This window comes from Aegilops tauschii, chromosome 7 (genome assembly GCF_002575655.3).
Source record: "Aegilops tauschii subsp. strangulata cultivar AL8/78 chromosome 7, Aet v6.0, whole genome shotgun sequence".
Taxonomy (NCBI): domain Eukaryota; kingdom Viridiplantae; phylum Streptophyta; class Magnoliopsida; order Poales; family Poaceae; genus Aegilops; species Aegilops tauschii.
This window is the reverse complement of record NC_053041.3, coordinates 414473903-414495218: the sequence shown is the minus strand read 5'-3', so window position 1 is coordinate 414495218 and position 21316 is coordinate 414473903. Positions and strand designations below refer to the sequence as shown.

At 44.1% G+C, this 21316-nt stretch overlaps 1 protein-coding gene across 5 annotated transcripts in view; it reads left to right on the top strand.

Moving 5' to 3' along the window:
• Positions 1–8602: 8602 nt before the first annotated feature.
• LOC109743344 (structural maintenance of chromosomes flexible hinge domain-containing protein GMI1) overlaps positions 8603–21316 on the top strand; it is a 30373-nt gene continuing 17659 nt past the window's right edge. The window contains exons 1-12 of one of the 5 annotated variants that reach the window (XM_020302435.4): positions 8603–8716; positions 9633–9980; positions 10068–10097; positions 10406–10492; positions 10584–10639; positions 11245–11328; positions 11689–11761; positions 12517–12572; positions 12654–12759; positions 12842–12910; positions 14754–14837; positions 15701–15751. In XM_020302435.4, the coding sequence (XP_020158024.1) occupies positions 9654–9980; positions 10068–10097; positions 10406–10492; positions 10584–10639; positions 11245–11328; positions 11689–11761; positions 12517–12572; positions 12654–12759; positions 12842–12910; positions 14754–14837; positions 15701–15751 (1023 nt within the window). In that variant the 5' untranslated portion in view covers positions 8603–8716; positions 9633–9653. Of the gene's footprint in view, positions 8717–8740; positions 8916–9629; positions 9981–10067; positions 10098–10405; positions 10493–10583; positions 10640–11244; positions 11329–11688; positions 11762–12516; positions 12573–12653; positions 12760–12841; positions 12911–14753; positions 14838–15700; positions 15752–21316 lie in introns of those variants that run through there. The other 4 variants (XM_020302434.4, XM_020302430.4, XM_020302431.4 and 1 more) reach the window with 4 other exon arrangements.

Sequence of the window (21316 nt, the reverse complement as noted above, 5' to 3'; positions counted from 1 at the left end):
ACTCGTCGTCTGAAAAGTCTGCAACATGATACGTTGTAGCCCGAAAATGGGTCAGCAATGGAATATGCTGGCAATGTAACACAAGAGAGTAATGAACAGAATAATGCTATCACTACATGCATATATGGCTGGTGGAGGCTGTATGGTTAATATGTTTTGCGAAAAGCCAATTTTTTCCTACAACAAAGGAATATATTTTATTTAACTATCATGGTGGTTGTTAAACATTGAGAATGGTAAACCCCATCTCAATCCCAATTACAAGTAATCATTAACAACCCAACAATTTAATTATAGAGTGATGAGATCAACATGATAATCCAAGAACCAAATACTCAAGACGTCCATAACCGAGGACACAGCTAACCATGATTAGTCTGTACACTCTGTAGAGGTTTGCGCACTTTTCCCCACAAGACTCGATCTCCTCCGTTGGATTTCTCGCACTACATGGTGATTGAGAAACGGATGACCGAGACACAGTCTTTCAGAAGTGTTAGCACCTTACGATGGGTAGACAGTACCACCTGCATCCCCTACATCTGCTAGTCTACCACTGTAAGAGTTCACACGACTTAATCAACTATGCCAGAGCCCATAATGGCTTGTGGCTGCACACGGAAGTGTCTAGCATGAATAATCTTAGGATCCCTTTGAGCCTGGGTGGCAGTCCATAGGAGAATCACACGGTACCCTGGGATTTCCAAAAATACAGGCAATCACCGGATTCCCCAGGTGCCTCAATCCACCCAGATGTGTGTTTAAGTTGCCACCTTAAGTTGAACCATTAATTAACAATCTCACATCTGTCATGGATACACTCAAACCCAATCCACGTCTACGAGCATAGCATAGCAATATAAGCATAATGTAAAAGTAACTCCCAAAGGTTTGATAATAAACTGGTGAATAGGTACTACCTCATCTACTTCCCAAACCCACAATTTAAATCAGATCCTAACCATGCAATGTTTGAGGGTTGAAACTAATGCATAAAACTGGGTATGAAAGAGGTATGATCAAAGTGTTACTTGCCTTGCTGATGATCCGCGAAACCTAGAGACTCGTAGTAGCACGCTTCGCACTCCGGATACTCTATCGCAAACAAACAAGCATACAATAAGCAATCAAGCAAGGGCACGGGTAAAACTCAAATAAGAGATCTAACCAGAAAGTTCAACTTAAGAGCTCCGGTTTCCAAAAAGAATCAAATCAAACGAAGCAACAAAACTCAAACGGTGAAAGAAACAAACTTCGTTTACTAATCTGGACTAAAGTCAAATTTTACAGTAGCAAAAACTTGTTTAAGTTGGTTAAACAGAAAGAGAGCTTCGAGACGAAACTCTAGGCGCTTGAATCGCCTGATTCCGATAAACGAGCGAAATGTTACGCTAAAACGAAAATCGAATCAGAAATCGCGATCGAAAATAATCGCGGAAAATCCGAGAAAAAGAAAAACTGACGAACAGGCTAACGAACGAACGTTCGCTGTCTGCGGCTAAACGGTGAAAACCGTTTGTTAAAACGAACGTACGGACGAACGTCCGCTAAATAACTAAACCGGAAAAATAAAACCGATCTAACGAAATAAACCAGGGTTTACCGAAGAAAACCGACCGGTCAAACGACGGTCAACGGCGGCTAGATCCGGCGGCGGCTAGGGTTGGCGCGGGGTGGGCTGGGGCGGCGGCTTATAAAGGGTGGCCTGGGAGGAGTCCGGGCCGGATACGGCCCGTAGGTCAGTTCCCTTTTTTTAAATAATTCCGCTCGGAAAAACGAATAAAAGAAATACTAAACGGACTCCAAAAATCCTGAAATAAATTTTCCCTGTCCTCTAAAAATAGGCTGGACAAGGTAAACATTTATTTGGGCCTAAAATGCAATTTTGAAAAACGCATATTTTTCCTAATTCAAATAAAATAGCGACAAAACTCCGAATAAAAATCTTATTTGATTTTAATATTAAATCTCCGATATTTCTTTATTTTTAGGAAGTCATTTTATCCTCTCTCTTTTTATGTTTATAAAATAAATACTCAAGAGAAAAATAATTAAAATCAAACGATCCTCTTTTTAAAATTTAAGAAAAACTCGAATATGAAAATAATGAAATCCCCAACTCTCTCCGCGGGTCCTTGAGTTGCGTAGAATTTCTAGGATCAAACAAAAATGCAATAAAATATGATATGCAAGGATGATCTAATGTATAACATTCCAAATTGAAAATTTGGGATGTTACAAGTGTGTTCCGCTGTTTTGACATGCTTACTTTGCATTTGTTTTATGTGAGGAAATCTTGTTAGCTTCTGACAACATTGTCATGTTTTTATTATCAAATACCAATAAAGGGATCCCTTGAAATTCAGCTAATCACATAAGTTGGGGACTCTAGGGGTGGCTTGGTTAGCAATCAAATGTTGTAGAGGTTTTCTGCTGATAAACCCAAGGACTTTAGTAGATCCATGATGCCTAACAGGGTAACCCTCTGCCAAACCACCCCCGCCGGGTACTCAAATTTTGAGTCTTATGCAGTATGACACTACGACACTCTTGTGTAGTGTTTGAATTCTTTGTGAATAAAGCGAGTTCAAAGCCTTTGCACTTTCGTTCATCTTCTATTACCAGCCTCTACGGTACGGAGCATTGCCTACTCTCACATTAGAACTTGGTGCATACTTCACTGGTACATCCAATTCCATGGGAGCACTTTCTCTTGTTCTTCTACACAAAAACCCCGCATCTCCACAAAAAACAGTCACCATACCTATCTATCATGGCATTTTCATAGACATTTCGAGTATATCACCTTGCACTACCATCATATTACATTACATGACTAAAGACATGTTCGTCATTTGTCTTGCATGATCATAGTATGGCTAGCATGATATTTTTATGACTTGTCCGTTTTTATGTCATTGCTACGCCGGATCATTGAATATCCTGATAAACTCTCAGAGGCATTTGTATAGAGTTTCTCTCATGTTTTGGTATTGAGTTATGGTTACAGATAGTGAGTCCTATTTGAGAGAAGGGCATTGGAGATGCCCTTAGAGCATATCCATAAAAGGCCCGAAATGGTAAAATAACAACTGTTTTGGGCACAGAAAATGTTCATTTCAGATCCCACAAAACTGTTGACATTGGAAAAAAATATACAACTCCCCCCTAAAAAAAATCTCATACCTAAGATATCCAGTTTTGGAGAGAAAATTTTCAGACGTCAACAGCCGCCGCCGCCAGCTCCCGATTCCAGCCGACGCCGCCGCCAGCTCCCGATTCTAGCCGACGCCCCCTCCCTTCCTCGCCTCATTCCTGACGGCCATCGCGCCCCTCGAGCTCTCGGGTGCCCGTGACCGTTCAATGTGGGCTCGAGTTTGCCATCAGGGCCCGACAGCCATGGAGCGGCAGAAGCAGTTGCAATTGGGGACGGCTGCTGGAGCGGGTGATTTGGGGACGAAGATGAACATGAAAAAAAAGATATGTTTTTAAATACCGACAAATGGAATATTTGTTTTTACAATAATTTTTTTATATGTTATACCACAGCATGCGTGGTACTGTAAAACAATTTTAAAAATTTCTTTGTTTTACGCTATCACGATACAAGGAATCTTGTAGAGATGCTAGCAAATCCGGCCCATAAAATTTCGACGGATTTATAGTTTGCGTGAAAAAAGGCTGACCTTTTACGCTATCATGATATAAAGAATCTTGTAGAGATGCTAGCAAATCCGGCCTGTAAAATTCCGACAAATTTATAGTTTGTGTGAAAAAATGGCCAACCAAGTACCCTAAAAACGGCCTAACCCGTAAAGAAAAATTTACGTGCGGCCCGTAAACCACCCCTGATTCCCGCATATATAATGAAGCAGCCCGATTTTAGGGTTTGCATCCATCATTTTCCCTTTCCCCCTCCACTGAGCTCCTCGCGATATCGAGCGCTGGTCGTGGGAGGGGTGACTGAGGGGGGCGCGGCGGCTCGCCGCCATGACGACGAGGCGGGAAGCTTCTCCCTCCGCCCGCTGGTGGAGGAGTGGTACCAAGTGCATGCGCGGGAGCGCGACGCGCACTTCCGCAGCGGTGGCCGGCGGGCGTGGCGCAAGTTTGACCGGCTCAACAATATCTTCTGGCCCGCTCTCAAGCGACTCCGGGAGGTGGAGCGTGCGTGGTACGAGACAAAGGAGGCGGCCGCCGCCGGAGAAGAAGGTGTCGCAGCGCGGGAGGAATACGATCTGGCAGCATCTCTAGCATATCCCGCAAACCGTGACACTGCAAATTTCGTTGAGATGCGGGTTTTGTGACAGAGAGTCAGCTCGGATCGGACGGCAGAAAAATTGTCCGCCGGTTAAGACCCGTAACGAACGCTTCTCATTTAGATTTGTGCCTTGCGCGGCCTACAGAGAGGACTCGAGGCTAAGCTTCCGCGTTGGTCCCCTGACCTGACCTGACCGGACCGAGTGACGGCTGAGACTGACGCCCCTTTGTCTTCCCACCACCCCATCTTTTCCCTTCCCAGCATTTTCTCAAAGGAAAAGACTTGAAAACAACTGACTGGTTTTAAGGCGCGCATCAGCCGCCTGCTGCGCCGTCCGATTAAGGCGCCGTCTGATTACGCATCGTAATGACGCGGGCAAGAGATGACGGACGTGTGTGCTGCGTTAACACGGGAGTGCATGCCTTCACTTGGTCCTTGCGCTTGTCATTCACACCGGTACATGGTTATTTTGATTAGTGGTCGCTACGCTCGTCATCCGCACCAGTGACAGTATGAGAGTGGCTTTTGGGCTCCTAGGTGTAGATACACCTATTATGGAATATGTAGAAAAACTTTTTCAAAAAAAGGAAATATGTAGAAAAAACACATTTCAAAATGTTAAAAAAATTCGAGAAAAAAAACCACACGTGTACATCCCGACATCCTATGTTCCCACACAAATTTTTGATGAAAAATGATATATGTTGTGGCAGTATGAAAAAGATAAAAAATGCCTTATGAATAGCTGTAATCAAGCATCAAAAATTGTCTTTTTTACACAAGCCACAAAAAATGTCCCTTTTCATAGAAACTTGGTGCACGCACATATAATGTCCAGACTTCCACGTGAGATTTTTTCTCAAATTTTTTTAACTTTTAAAATGTGTATTTAGACAATGGGTGCATATAAACCTATGAGCCAAAGTGGATTTCCGGTTGTTTTGAATCTTCAGCGCTTCAGACGATACTTCATCGCACTCACTGTACAATGTAGCTAGCAAACTGGTACAGTATATTGAAAAATAAATTGAACCATTGCTACTGCCATTAACTTCAGAAAGAAAGACTACGCTGCTACAAGCAGTCATTTTGTGTATATTTCTTTTTTGAAAGCATGTCAAATCCACTGTCTGTGCCGCTACAAGCTCATGTTGCAAGGGCACCACCGTACTGCTAGGTGGTGCAGCAAAGGCGCCATCATGCTACGAGGGCCTATGTCATGCTACAAGGCGTGTCACAAACTGATGCTGCGGGAGCATCATCGTGTTGCAAGCCGTTGATATGTGGGGCACTGCCTTGCCACATGAGTATCGTCAATGCTGTAATCTGATGCTGCAACAACATCGCCGTACTGCAAGTTGATGCTACGTGGGGTGCTAGCATGCCGCATGAGTGTCGCCGGTGCTGCGAGCTGTTGATGCGAGGGTCGTCGTCATTGTGCTGCAAGCCGATGCTACGTGGGGCACCACCATGCTGGAGGAGTGTCATCAGCGCTGCTAGCCAATGCTACCGGAATCTCCGCCGTGCTGCAAGCCGATGCTACATGGGGTGCCACCATGTCGTATGAGTGTAGTTGATGTTGCGACGGTCATCACCGTGTTATGTGGAGTGTCGTCGTGCTTTGTGGCATGCTACAAACCGGTGTTGCGAGCCATGTTGTGGGAGTGTCGCTGGTGTAGGCTTAATTATCATCCGGCTGATCCCTAGTACTCGCCATGGAAAAGCCCTTGGCGCAGGCAGCAGCTGGGGGTTTTGAATGCGGGGAGTACTAGGGATCAGCCGGATGATAATTAAGCCTTTTTCATCCGCCTCGCAAGCCGTACGATCCGGTCCTACCAGCCGTTCGATTTTTCCGTCGCTTGGATGCACGAAGGCAATCCGGTGTTTTCGACCACACAAAAACGTTTTCTCTCACATGTTGCTTTCACACACATGTACACATACGCGATGGGGTGTGTGAAGGTAGTTGCACCTCGTGGGTTGTTTTCAACGGGAAGCAAAGCCAGCAAAAGCTCACGCCACACCTGGTAACCTCACGGGGGCAACATAGCTGCTCCGGCATCATCAACGAGCACTGCATCGCAATACCCACAGACGACAGTCATCGACGAGCGTCACATCACGGCGTCATACAACACCAACGAGCACGGCATCGCACCGCCGGCGTCCACCGACGAGTGCTGCATTGCAGCGCCGGCATCATCGACGAGCGTTGCATCGCCGCACCCAACAGTCACTGACGAGCGTCGCATCGCAGCACTGACACTAACGAGCGCGGCATCACAGCGTCGGCGTCCACCGACGAGTGTCGTATTGCAGCGCCGGCATCACCAACGAGCGTTGCATCGCAGCACCGACATTCACCGACGAGCGTCGCATCTCATCGCCGGCAACAGTAATGAGCGCGACATCGTAGCACCGGCGCCCACCGACGAGTCCCGTACCACAGTGTCGGCATCACCGATGATCGTTGCATTGCAGCTTAGAGCTGGCATCACCGAGGAGCATTGCATCGCACGGCCGACAACACCAACAAATATGGCATCGCAGTGTTGGCGTCCACCAATGAGCGTCGCATCGCAGCGCTGACAACACCAATGAGCGCAGGATCACGGCGCCAGCGTCCACTAACGAGTGCCGCATCGCAGCGCCAACATCACCGACGAGTGCCGCATCGCAGCACCTGGCGCGTGGAGCTTGGGCAGTGGTGGTTGGAACGCTTCCATGGGGTATGGTGGAGAGAGCAGTAGGAGGCGAGAGATGTGGGATGAAAGGTGATCGAGCTTGGAGGACAAAATGAGTGGCTCTCGTGACCCGCTAGATATGAGCAAACAAGGTTTGCGACATCACATGTACTCTTTTGCAACAATGATGCCCGACCCTTTTGCAGAATCTACGCGTCAAGGCTTGCAATAGTGATGGTGGGTGTCCGACCCTTACAGCTTTGTGCATCGCTGCTTGCAGCATCAATGACCATCCCTTGCAGTGTGGTCAGCCGTCACCCATGATCACAAGAATGCATATCATGCTTAGAATATCCCATAATTTCCCCACCCGCTCATCCCCCTCTCAACACCTGCGGTTGCTGCTCGCAGCATGGCTCGCAACACCAGCGACACTCCCACAACATGGCTCGCAACACCGGTTTGTAGCATGCACAAAGCACGACGACACTCCACATAACACGGTGATGACCGTCACAACATCAACTGCACTCATACGACATGGTAGCACCCCATGTAGCATCGGCTTGCAGCACGGCGGATATTTCGGTAGCATTGGCTAGCAGCGCCGATGACACTCCTCCAGCATGGTGGTGCCCCACGTAGCATCGGCTTGCAGCACAATGACGACAACCCTCGCATCAACAGCTCGCAGCACCAGCGACACTCATGCGGCATGCTAGCACCCCACGTAGGATCAACTTGCAGTACGGCGATGTCGTTGCAGCATCAGATTACAGCATTGACGATACTCATGTGGCAAGGCAGTGCCCCACATATCAACGGCTTGCAACACGATGATGCTCCCGCAGCATCAGTTTGTGACACGCCTTGTAGCATGACATAGGCCCCTCGTAGCATGGTGGCGCCTTTGCTGCACCACCTAGCAGTACGGTGGTGCCCTTGCAACATGAGCTTGTAGCGGCACAGACAGTGGATCTGACATGCTTTCAAAAAAGAAATATACACAAAATGACTGCTTGTAGCAGTGTAGTCTTTCTTTCTGAAGTTAATGGCAGTAGCAATGGTTTAATTTATTTTTCAATATACTGTACCAGTTTGCTAGCTATATTGTACAGTGAGTGCGATGAAGTATCGTCTGAAGCGCTGAAGATTCAAAACAACCGGAAATTCACTTTGGCTCATAGGTTTATATGCACCCATTGTCTAAATACACATTTTAAAAGTTAAATTTTTTTGAGAAAAAATCTCACGTGGAAGTCCGGACATTACATGTGCGTGCACCAAGTTTCTATGAAAAGGGACATTTTTTATGGCTTGTGTAAAAAAGACAATTTTTGATGCTTGATTACAGCTATTCACAAGGCATTTTTTATCTTTTTCATACTGCCACAAAATATATAATTTTTCATCAAAAATTTGTGTGGGAACATAGGATGTCGGGATGTACACGCGGGTTTTTTCTTGAATTTTTTTAACATTTTGAAATGTGTTTTTCTACATATTTCCTTTTTTTGAAAAAGTTTTTCTATATATTCCATAATAGGTGTATCTACACCTAGGAGCCCAAAAGCCACTCTCATACTGTCACTGGTGGGGATGACGAGCGTAGCGACCACTAATCAAAATAACCATGTACCGATGTGAATGACAAGCGCAAGGACCAAATGAAGGCAGCACACACGTCCGTCATCTCCTGCACGCGTCATTACGATGCGTAATCAGACGGCGCCTTAATCGGACGGCGCAGCAGGCGGCTGATGCGCGCCTTAAGGTTGTTTTCAAGTCTTTTCCCTTTTCCATCGCCTCCTCCTCCTCACCAAACGTGCTTCCCTTTGGGGTTTTCTCATTGGTGCGTGCGTTTTGGATTCCCTTCCCCTTCCCACCCCGCTCCCCCTTTTCGATTGTGCTGCGCGAGAGAAATCGCATTTTTTGGGGGTGGATTTCGCTCATCGGTTTCTTGCCCTGGTACGGTAGGGTTTCTCTCTTGGTTCCGATGGAGTTCATCGCGGCATCAGACCCGTCTCCTCGTCCTGCTTCTTCGCCATTGCGCCCCCTCTGCCCTTCCGGTCTCCTTTTCTCCTTATTTTGGGGTTTTTTTCTGCCGACGGTTTCTTGATTTTGCATTTCTTTTGGGGTTTTTTCTGCCGACGGTTTCTTGATTTTGCATTTCTTTTTGCGTTTTCCCCCCAGGTTTCTTGATTTTGCATTTCTTTTGGCATTTTTCTGCCGACGGTTTCTTGATTTTGTATTTCTTTTGGCGTTTTTCTGCCGGCGATTTCTTGATTTTGCATTTCTTTTGGCGTTTTTCTGCCGGCGATTTCTTGATTTTGCATTTCTTTTGGCGTTTTTCTGCCGAGGGTTCCTTGATTTTGCTTTGCTAGGCTTCTTGCCCTGGAACGATCAATACGTTCTCTCTTCTCTTCGTCGGATCGACCTTTTTCCTCCTGGGGTTTTTGTTTGCCGCGTCTCGTTTCTGCTCTTTTTTTTTTTGCAATTATTGAGGGAAGCCGTCTCTCTTCTATCTGGAATGCGCGATTTCATTTTGGAATTTCACCCCCTCCTCTGTGTTTTTGGGGCTCTTGCCCTGTTTTTCCTCTGTTCTTCTTGTCCCCTTTTGTGATCTTTGAGGTTTTTTTTTCCTCCTTCTATGTATGGAAATCATGTAACCTGTCGTTGGTGTTTAGCAGGTCCCGTCGCCTGATGTGAAGATGGCGAGCAGTGCATCCGAGAAGTGGGCTGTGGTGCAATACGGACACCACGGTCCTGCAACCAAAGTCTACCGGTTTCAGATCCTGTTGCCAAATGGCACAAGCACCAGCCTCAAGCTGCGCGATCCTGGAGAAGAGATGCCGCTTCCTGATTTCTTACATCGTATTCGGGAAGAGTTGGGCGATGCCTCCGCATATGGTGGTCAAAGGCGGGGAATTGAATGGGATGGCGATGTTTATCTAGAGGACCTGCTGGACAGAAAGATAGACAAGAAAGTGCAGTTCTGTGATTTTGTCACGAAGGGTACTAACATATTAAGACTCCAGGTAAGCTCCCAACTCATTCATGTTCTGATTCCCGAAATGACTGCAGACCATCTAACACATTTTCTTTCTATCCATTTACTTTGCTAGGATGGTGAAGAATTTGTCCGGACATATGAGGTCGGTATTTGAACTAATCTTACTCCATATCTGTCTCATGTAGCACTGAGAATTTTGTTCTTCTTTCAAGAAACTGATATTGTCCCCCTTAAAAAGTGCGCAAGCGTGTCATTCTATCATGCTAAGATACAGTCCCTAATTTAGTATCCCTTGAGGATCCTATAATCTTTGCGGTGTCATTCACTATTCATAAACGATTGGTGTAATTGTGCCAAACCCAAGCCGTGGCACAGTTAACATGTACAAGAAAATGATGTAGATGAATCCTTACATTCGTTGTGCTTATGTGTTTACTTGCTTGTCTTCAGAATATGTGGGACCTTACACCTCCGACTGAACTGCTTCAAGAGCTTCCGGCAGAATATAGCACTGAGAGTGCTCTTGCAGACCTTGTTGTTAGTTTTCTTGTCCGAGTATTTTGCCTCCTCAGTTTCATAGGTGACCACCTGTGAAGATCTGACCTTCGTTGTCTTTTCCTGTCATCAGGACAACTCATTACAGGCTTTGTGGTCAAATGGTAGCAAAGAAATAAAGTTAATCAGGTTAGTTCCCATTTATCGCCATCCCAATTTACAATTATGGTATCAGACGGTAGCTATCCTTGCTGGGTTGTTTCCCTTTCAATTCCACTTTGGACCTGTCTATGTCTCTGTTTCCCTCATAACTCCCTGCTGAATTAAATGCTCTATGCATTGCACATAATGCAAAGCGAACTGGTTACACAAGTAATATCATGTTAGTCACAAATACAGGAGAGAATATAATATATTATCAAAGCTTAGTTACTATCAGCTGAAGCACAAAGGCAGTTTTCATAATGCACTGGGCTATGCTCCAGGTTGTAGTTTCAGTTTTGTCTTTTTTCCATTGCAGCACTAGATACTTAGCTGTAGAATTGGCTTTAAGTAGATGTAATCATGTATAAATTACCCTCCAAGTAGGATCTCATCGCAAACATAATGATAAATATACCAAGAAAAGGAAAGCTGCTCATTGCATGGAATCTTTGGGTTTCAGTTTTTTCTCTTATACCATTACATCAATCTACTCTGTTTTCTTCTCCCCTTTCCTTTCCCGACAAACGTTATTATCTTTGATTCATTACTTCTCAGAATCACTTTCACACGAGTGTTGGATCATGTTGCAGGATAACTGTTGATGGAGAAAAGATTGTGGTTTTTGATACTGGTAGGGGGATGGACGGTTCAGAAGATAATTCTATCTCTAAATGGTAACACTCTTTAGTTAAAGTTTTACCACATGAAGTTTAAATATTCACTCTGTCAAATGTGTTAGGGGAAATTGGAGGTTGGAGTGCACAAGAGAAACATAAAAGGGGGGCGGGGGTAATTTAGTGTTTCGTTTTCTAAGAGCAGTAACGATATAAAGAGGAAAAATGGTTATTACTATTTAATTTATGAACATTTTGAATGCCCTTTTGATATTAATATTGTTTATATGGAGGGTACTTGTACTTTGTTTTTTTATTATGTTTCTTCATAGTTTCCATACGCAGAGTTCGATTGCACAACCATCCTACTTAAGCCCTAATGCAACATAGTTTGGATCTCATTTAGTCTTATTTATTTAGGGGTACAATGGGTTCTTCTAACCACAGAGTATTTCGGAAACAAGGTATCGGCGGGAAAGCGCCATACTTAGTGGTGAGCAATTATATATCACTAACATATGGATCGTACTTATTCCATTTCATGCATTTTGTTTGCCTTATCAACAATCCTTCAGTGACATTTATCTAAGTTGCATTAATATATGATTTCCATTTGGACATGTTCTGTAAGTAACCATTGGATGTTATGGGAGTCTCTTCATTTTTCTTGAATTTACCTTTGCAGCTGAAACTTTCTAAATGATGTACCGTAAAACAGATCATGTACTTTAGCAGTATGTCTATGCCTATTCAAAGGAGAGAGTACAAATGAGTTTCAGCTTCTGTTGGATGGGATTAACAGAATTAAAGGAGAAAGAAGCACGATTTTTTCATATACATCATTTATTACCATTGTGATTGTATGGCTTCCTCAATTTTTTTTAATTCATTATGCTACCTTTTAAAGTATAGCTGGGCATGTTATGATTGCTATATCACTTACTGTATCAGTTATTTTCCGTAGTTGGCAAAATAAAGAGGTGTATGCCATTTCGATTATTTGGCTTATCAGGCCAACTGAGGGATGAATTTATAATTGCTGTCTTGCCCGTTCTGGACAGTTTTATGCAATTCTTGAAGATAACAAACTATGATTTTAGAAGTTGCTTGGTCCTGTATTTTACATTGCTTCTCAGTCTATATATTTTTTCACGTGAAAATACACTGTACTTTACTAAAATGAAATATTCATAGACGACAAATTCATATGTGGAGTACTTGATTTGTTACTCTATCGAATATCTACAGCCTTTCTTTGGCATGTTTGGCTATGGTGGAACTATTGCATCGATGCATCTTGGAAGGTATGAATTTACCAGCTAATCTATATCAAAGATTGAAGTTTTTCAGTTTAATTGATTGCCATGTTTTTTCTTTTACAATAGAACTGCCATAGTTTCTTCTAAAACTAAGGAATCAAGGAAAGTGTTTACCTTGCATCTTTCGAGGGAGGCTCTGTTGGAGAAGTCTTCATCTAAACTCAGCTGGAAGGTGTTCTGCCAACCCCCTTGTTTTTCTAAATATATTCCTGTACCTTGGCAAAGTAGCAGACATCAGCACGATTGAATTGCAGACTGCTGGAGGAGTTAGAGATCCATCTGAAGAAGAGTTGGCACTGTCGCCACATCGAAGTTTTACACAGGTGATCCAGTTATCTTGACTGTCTTTTAGATGTTCTGATGCCCTGCAATATCAGCCCATTAAATTGATATCTGAGTTGTGATTGCATGTTTCATATGTTTGGTATAGAACACCAAGATACAAATTCATCTCAAGTAACGGTCATAAGTATGAAATCTCCATATTTACTGATACCTATTTCCTGGTTATTGGAGTATTTGTTACTTCACCGTTTCTTTAATTTAAAATTTCTTTCAATACTGATAAAATCTTAACAGGCATATGTTCTTTCACTAGGATTTATCATCATATTTTACTTTATAGAACCGAAAACCTCAATGATTCAGTAGTTGAGGTCTGGATTTAACAGGCATATGTTCTGATGCCCTGCAATATCAGCCCATTAAATTGATATCTGAGTTGTGATTGCATGTTTCATATGTTTGGTATAGAACACCAAGATACAAATTCATCTCAAGTAACGGTCATAAGTATGAAATCTCCATATTTACTGATACCTATTTCCTGGTTATTGGAGTATTTGTTACTTCACCGTTTCTTTAATTTAAAATTTCTTTCAATACTGATAAAATCTTAACAGGCATATGTTCTTTCACTAGGATTTATCATCATATTTTACTTTATAGAACCGAAAACCTCAATGATTCAGTAGTTGAGGTCTGGATTCAGAAAACTGTCAAAAGACCTGTTCTGGCCGAAAACCAAGATAACTAGTCCAATTGCAATTGATCATTGCCTAACTGGGCACTTTCTCTGGGTGGAGGAGATGCATTTCCATCTCTTAGACATCTTCAAACATAGGATCTGAAATTGTAAAACCTTGTAGTATTTCTTGTACCAAACCACAAAAGGTAATTCAAGTCTTCACGACAAATTCTGTATTTGATTAACAACATAACATTGGCTCGAAATAAATATATCGCGATGCAAATTTTGAAGTCTAATTGCGACGTAGACATTGAGGAACAAAAAAGAACAAGCAATGGTGTGAGTGGTAGTACAAAGTCAAATTAGAAAAAAACAATAAGGTGAAGCAATTATTCAAGCATAATATGCCTTTTTTGTTTCTTGATGTGTGGATAAAATTCAGGACGTCAAATCTTATTTCAGAATGTTGTGGTCTGTATTGTTTTTCGTGCTTTAGTACCAGAACAAGGATTTTTTTAGGGAAAGCTTTCTGTTTTTAGCTCTGCGTGAGCCCATTGGTTCAAGTATGTACTTGAAGAATCAATTCTCCCTAAATCAAATACATTGTTTCTCCTGTGTATGCCCATTCCATTTTTGGAGGAAGTACTCATTTAAGAAAACCAATAAATCACAGTAACACAAAGTGAATTTTCACTAAAGACAATGGTATATTGAAGTTTCTTTGATGTCTTATGCAGAAATATTCCTTACCACCCATTTGTATGAGGTTTGGCATGAGGGCTATGGTTTGATGTGGCATGTTTATCCTTGTCGATGTGAAAGCTTTATCATTTGTATATACCTACGGTTAAGGAAACAAAATTAGCTCTACTATCTAGGATTATGCAACACTTGCAAATATCTTGTACACATAACTTCTGATTTTGTAACTTGCTATTTTTCTGTTGAGAGTCATGCACCGGTTAATTATATCTTACGATTAAAGCTGAGATGATTTATGTAGAGATCTAGCTTTTGCTGACTTATCAAACTCAAATACTAGACCCAAAACAGTACTGGTTCTTGGCATTCAGGAACCTATGTTCTCCAGATTCATGGATTTCTTTTGATGATAAAAGAAAATTTGCTAGTCTTGTTAAATTCATTAATGCGACACTTATGTGTGTCCACGCACATGCTTCTGTCAACATTTACAGGTGGAAATCCACGGCTTGAATAGGCACTTGGAGCCAGCTAAACTTCGAGGATTTCTGAAGGACATATATTTTCCATATATACAGGTTCCTTTCTGAACAAATCCATAATCATTTATTGAAGCATTGATTGAATGAGATGGAAGTACAAATAAACGAACATACATGCTGAATACTTTGCAGTTCTGTGGATGTTGGAGAAAAACATATGATTTTACTAGCAATATGACATTGCTTTAGAATTTATGTCACGATGCTCGTTCCTTGTCTTGGCCAATTCACTGATGTGGTTGGAATGTACAGTGCAATGATACAGTGCAGCTGTCAAATATATTTTGTCATATTGTTTGATTTAGTCTCAATTATCCATCGTACTGGGGTTTCAACAAGCTGAACTCGACCAAGCCCACTAAAGTTCATGCTTTCACTTGAAATAATATCTCAAGCTCAAAACGAGAAATTGGTTCGAACTAAAAGAATAGCACTCCCTCCGATCCATATTAATTGTCTGATTTAGTACAACTTTGTACTAAATCAGCGAAAATTAATATGGATCGGAGGGAGTATTAGAAGATCAAAGTAGAAACATATGTGGCTCAAGATTAGCTCAATTCTGCCCTCTTGTTTAGAATAATATAGTATGTATATGTACTTAATCTAGTTCAAGCACGAGTCAAAAAAAATCTAGTCCAAGCTGATTCTGAATTGATGATGAGTGAAGCACAGCTTGAATTTACGAATTCTGTGCCTTAGGCAAGTCAAGTCTGAGCTAATCTCAAATAACTTGTTGAACCAAAGCCATTTTGGGAGCTCTCTACAGGTTTACAACTCAGTATTTTTCAGCTCAAGTGAATTAAAATTATTGTGTGCAAAGTTCTTAAAATTCATACTGGTGCAGTTACCTACCTCAACAAGTTATGCTAACTGAAATACCTTGTCAATTCTTCTAGTATGACGAGGATAATGGATCTGCGAGTACAAGGAGGCCAGTTCAATTTGAGGTCTGTCCAGAATTTCCTATCACTACTGTAGGCTTGAATAATAAGACTATTGTCATATAGTTACTACTGGAAACATGTGATTTTTCTCCTTTATTTCTTGCCCCTTTGATTGTTGAGTGGATCTTTTCAGCTTGTTCTTTTAGTGGCATCTTATTCATCAAATGCTGAGCTATTTATTTTACATGTTTATCTTTGTAATATCTAGATAATTGTGCAGTGCAAGATCTTCTGCTAGCCAAAAGTTGGCCTACTTGAATGGTATGGCCATCTGTATCCAGTTTTAGCTATATCAAGGATGCTAGATGATTGCTAAAAGGGGCCAGAATGAACCTGTCAACATTGGCTTCTTTTCAAATGTCAAGCACAAAATAGTACTCCCTCCGTTCCAAAATAGATGACCCAACTTTGTACTAACTTTAAAGTTAGTACAAAGTTGGGTCATCTATTTTGGAACGGAGGGAGTAATAGGTTATTTTAGCTGAAAACATCGCCTGCCTGCACACACACACACACACACACACACACACACACACACACACACACCTAGTTACTTGCACCCACAACCTCCAATGAACAATGGGACTTTGTGCCGAGTTTTACATCTTCATGTAAGCTCTAAAAGTTGCCACATGATTCTTGTATGCTACAACAAATGGACAAAGGTGAACAGTAAGGAAGGCCAAAAGACATTGATTTGGTGTAATGCTTATTTCTGTTATTAAAAAAAGGAAACCATCCACATTGTTTTCCCATTGATCAATATACACTGTAAGCAGGACATAGGCTTTCTACCTATCTGAAGCCTTGATGAACCTAGGTAAAGCCATCGCGCCACCCTCACCCTCATCGGGCACCACCTTTCCCTCTACTGTCTTCCACGATCTCCAGTAGATTGTCAGATTGTGGTGCATTAATCATCGATATTTGGCGCCTACCTTGGGGCACGAACGGATCATCCGCAATGTTAGAAGTATAATAGTGTTTGAGATAGAGATAAGAGTTACAGATAGAGTAGGTTTAAACATGTATGACTTGCCCTCTACTCCAAGTCTCTCTCCCTCACATGTACTCTTATATATACCATACACAAGGGTTAGATCAATACAACGAATATCGTAGGTTCTATATTTTCTACATGGTATCAAAGCGCTTTGTCCAGCGACGCCGATCCTAGGACCTTCCACCACTTCCGCAGCGAGCCGCCCCCGGGGAGATTTATCTTCTCTCCCCGGGGCGCGGCACCCGATCAGTCAATGATTAGATTGGTTCTTAGATTAGCTTAGATAAATTTTCTTGATTATCAAAATTCCAGTAGATTAGTTTTTCGTAGCCACCAAATAAATCTTTTGATCCTAGAAAAAAAATCCGGTGAAGAAAATCCCATAGAAACAGGTGCAGGCGGCCAGCGCCGCCGATCTCCTGGCGCGCGATCGACGAGACTTTAAATTGGACCAAAATCAAACTGGCTCGGCAGATGATCGTAATCCGGTGAAGAAAATCCCATAGAAACAGGTGCAGGCGGCCAGCGCCGCCGATCTCCTGGCGCGCGATCGACGAGACTTTAAATTGGACCAAAATCAAACTGGCTCGGCAGATGATCGTGCCCCAGGCTCGGCAGACTTTTCTGCAAGACGCGACTACGACGACGGCAATGACCGCGTCACGACGACGGCATCGGCCGCGTCATCCATGACAGCACATCGACACGGCATCACTACAGTAACGACCCTACATGGCCACATAGTTCTGGCAAAACTGATGTGTGCTCGATGGGCATCCACCGGTCTTGGCAAAACCGGCGAACTCGTCGCCAACGGCACCCTCTGACATTTGCAAGGTGCATCGTCCACGTCTGCAGCTCTGTCATAGCGCATTTTTTTGCGCCTCCGGCTTTGTGCGGCTTCATCATCCATGACACAACCACACCATCGACCACGACTACCTCGACCACAGCTACATCATCATGATCGGCTACCTCGACATCAAAATTAATGGCTTGGTCTACAACAACACATCGGCAACAATTCCAGTCACCAGCGTCCGCGTCGTCACCAGCGTCCACGCCACTCCTGCTGTGACTGCGGGAGGGAATAGAGAGATGAGGAAGGCACCAGAAGGGGACGCAGTCACCGCCCTAAGTGTCGACCATCAGAGACACAGTTGATGATGGCGCATCCGAGAAGATGACAGAAGCACAAGACTTTAAATTCAGTCGCCATTGTCCGCTTCACTCCCGCTACGACTGAGGGGGAATGTTAGAAGTATAATAGTGTTTGAGATAGAGATAAGAGTTAGAGATAGAGTAGGTTTAAACATGTACGACTTGCCCTCTACTCCAAGTCTCTCCCTCACATGTACTCTTATATATACCCTACACAAGGGTTAGATCAATACAACGAATATTGTAGGTTCTATATTTTCTACACGCAACTCCATCTGTTGCAACAACAACATGGCGGCTCGACTGACATCTGTCCTAGTCATCACCATCCCTGGCTTCTCAGGCATAAAGTAGCAGGCCGGACCTAAGGTGGTGGCATGGTGAATTAAGGAAGGTTGCGCTAGACCCTTCCTGATTCATCAAGATTGGAGCGGAGCTTGATGCTCGGCGTGAGCAAGAGCTCCTCATGTTCGCCCAGGCCAATCTGGATGCACTTGCTTGGAGTGCCTTGAACATGTCGGGATCCGTCGAGAAGTAGCAAAACATACCTATGTGCTCCCCGACGCAAAGCCGATGTAGCATAAGCTCGCGAGGTTCTCCCTTGACTGAAAGGTAGCCATCAAGAAGAGATCGAACCTCAACCACCCTGATTGGGTAGTCAACCTAGTGCCGGTCCCAAAGCCTAATGGCACATGGCTGTTGTAGCCATGGTAGAGTAGAGAAAGGGGACTGGGTATGGAAGTCGATCGATCAATTGCTTGCCTATTAACAACTACTACCTCCGTCTTGGTTTATTGGTCCCCTTAGTATTTTGTGTCAAATTTTGACCATGGATTTAATTAACAAAATGTTAATGCATGTCACAAAAAATAGTATCATTGGGAACTACGTTCAAATACGAATCCAACGATATAATTTTTGATGACATGCATTAACATTTTGCCAGTTAAATTTATGGTCAAATTTTGGCACAAAATACGAAGAGGGCCAATAAACCAGGACAGAGGTAGTAAAGTCCTAGCAAAATACAGCCGGCTCGCTCCTTCGCTCGTACTAACAATCACTCGTTGCTGGGAGCTCTATCCTCCTCGCACTACTAAAAACAGGGTGAAAGAATCTCCCGTGTTCAGTCTGTAGAGGCCGACCATCATAGTCGTCTCTACACCAAGTTGGGTTGTCTAACATACTTTTTTTTGACACGTCTACGGCGGGCTTACGCCGGCCTGAACCATATATTACTCAACTGTACCAGAGACATAGAAGAGGGTACAAGGCGGGTTCTGGGAGAGAGAGAAAGGAAACAAAGAAAAGAAACCAAAAGAAAATATACAGGATGGTTACAATCTCGCAGCAAGATGTGACAACATGGATCCCCAGTCTCGGAGTAGCGCCTGACGTTGGGGGTTCTTGCAGCGGTTTGACCAGAGCAGCAGCTCGTCAGCCGCAATCCTAGCGATGCGGTGGATGTGGAGAGTCTCATTGCGAAAGACCTTAGCATTGCGACGTTTCCAGGTGTTCCAAAGAATAGCAATTAGAATGGTAGATCGAACTTTATCGATGGCAGCACGCAACCAGACGTCGCGCAGGCTGTCGAGCGCCCCGACATGGTGGTTGTCAAGCTCCTCCCAAAGAGGTCGCAGAGAGGCGCACTCTAGGAGTAGGTGAGTGATGCTCTCGCAAACACCGCAGAAAGGGCAGGCATCAGAAGTGGCGATTGATCTGCGTAGTCTCCGCTCGTTGGTGTAGACACGATCTTTGAGCGCAAGCCAAATGAAGATTCGACATTTATTCGGCGCATAGTTTCTCCAAATAGCCACCGCCAACTGATCGGATGTGGAGAGTCTCATTGCGAAAGACCTTAGCATTGCGACGTTTCGAGGTGTTCCAAAGAATAGCAATTAGAATGGTAGAATCAAACTTTATCGGTGGCAGCACGCAGCCAGACGTCGCGCAGGCTGTCGAGCGCCCCGACATGGAGGTTGTCAAGCTCCTCCCAAAGAGGTCGCAGAGAGGCGCAGTCTAGGAGTAGGTGAGTGATGCTCTCGCAGACACCGCAGAAAGGGCAGGCATCAGAAGTGGCGATTGATCTGCGTAGTCTCCGCTCGTTGGTGTAGACACGATCTTTGAGCGCAAGCCAAATGAAGATTCGACATTTATTCGGCGCATAGTTTCTCCAAATAGCCGCAGCCAACTGGTCGGATGGTTGATCATGCCAGATTGCGCATTATAAGCCAATTTTGTAGAGAGAGCCTTGCCCTCCCGCCTGCTGGTCCTGATGTCCGAGACGTGCAAATCCAAGTTAACTGAAGCTCATTTTCCGCCACCCGGGATAGCTAGGCGTATGGTCGAGATGCAGTTCTGGGGAAGCTAGCACCCAAGCGACGGATGCCGACTGCCAGTTGGAGTGAGTGTATAGAGCGTTGAACTGGCAGGCTAGAGTAGTCGTGTGGTTTGGAAGCCAAAGATCATTCCAGAATGAGGTGGAAGCCCCATTGCCAAGACGAACAGAAGTGATGGACCTGAAGAAATCCAGTTGCCTGAGAATCTCACGCCAAACTGGTGTTACCTCGACGCCCCCGGTACCCAAATCATGCACAGGGGACCAACCGTACTTGTTCAGGATGTAGGTGGGAGCCAGTAAGGAGTTTGTATCATGAAGTTTAGCCAAATGTCTGAGTAGGAGGCATACATTCATATGCTTTAGAGAGGCGAAACCTAGACCCCCATGGGAGAACGGAGCACACACCAGGTCCCAAGCCACTTTGCACTGACCGCCCATAGTTTTGTCCTGCCCTGACCAGAAGAAGGCCCGACAGCTCTTGTCGATTTCCTGCAGAGTCCCGACAGGAAGTGGAAGCGCACCCATGGTATAAATAGGGAGTGCATGAAGAGCAGCCCGAACGAGGATAGCCTGACCCGCAAGCGAAAGCATCAGACCCCGCCAACCGGCGAGCCGGCGATCGATTTTGTCGATGATGTAAAAGAAGGCCGGCATATTTAGCTTTGAAGTAGATAGCGGGAGACCCAGGTAGGATAGAGGGAAGCTAGCAACGTGGCAAGATGCCGAGAGGTATCCGCGTCAACATGAATGGGGGAGAAGGTGCTTTTGCTAAAATTAATAGTGAGTTTAGTGGCCTCTGAAAATTGCAAGAGAAGTCGCTTGAGGGGAAGGAGTTGGTCTGCAGAAGCTGGCAACACAATCAGTGTGTCATCGGCGTATTGCAAAACTGGGCACGGCAGAGTGGGATCTAGGGGGTGAGAAAGCATGCCGGTCAGCGATCACAATGAATAGGTAGGGCGAGAGGGAGTCACCCTGCCTTAAGCCCGCAGTGACATGGAAACCACGACCCGTGTCTCCCATTAAGCAAGATAGCAGAGGTAGAGGTGCCGTTAAGAAGTTTGAT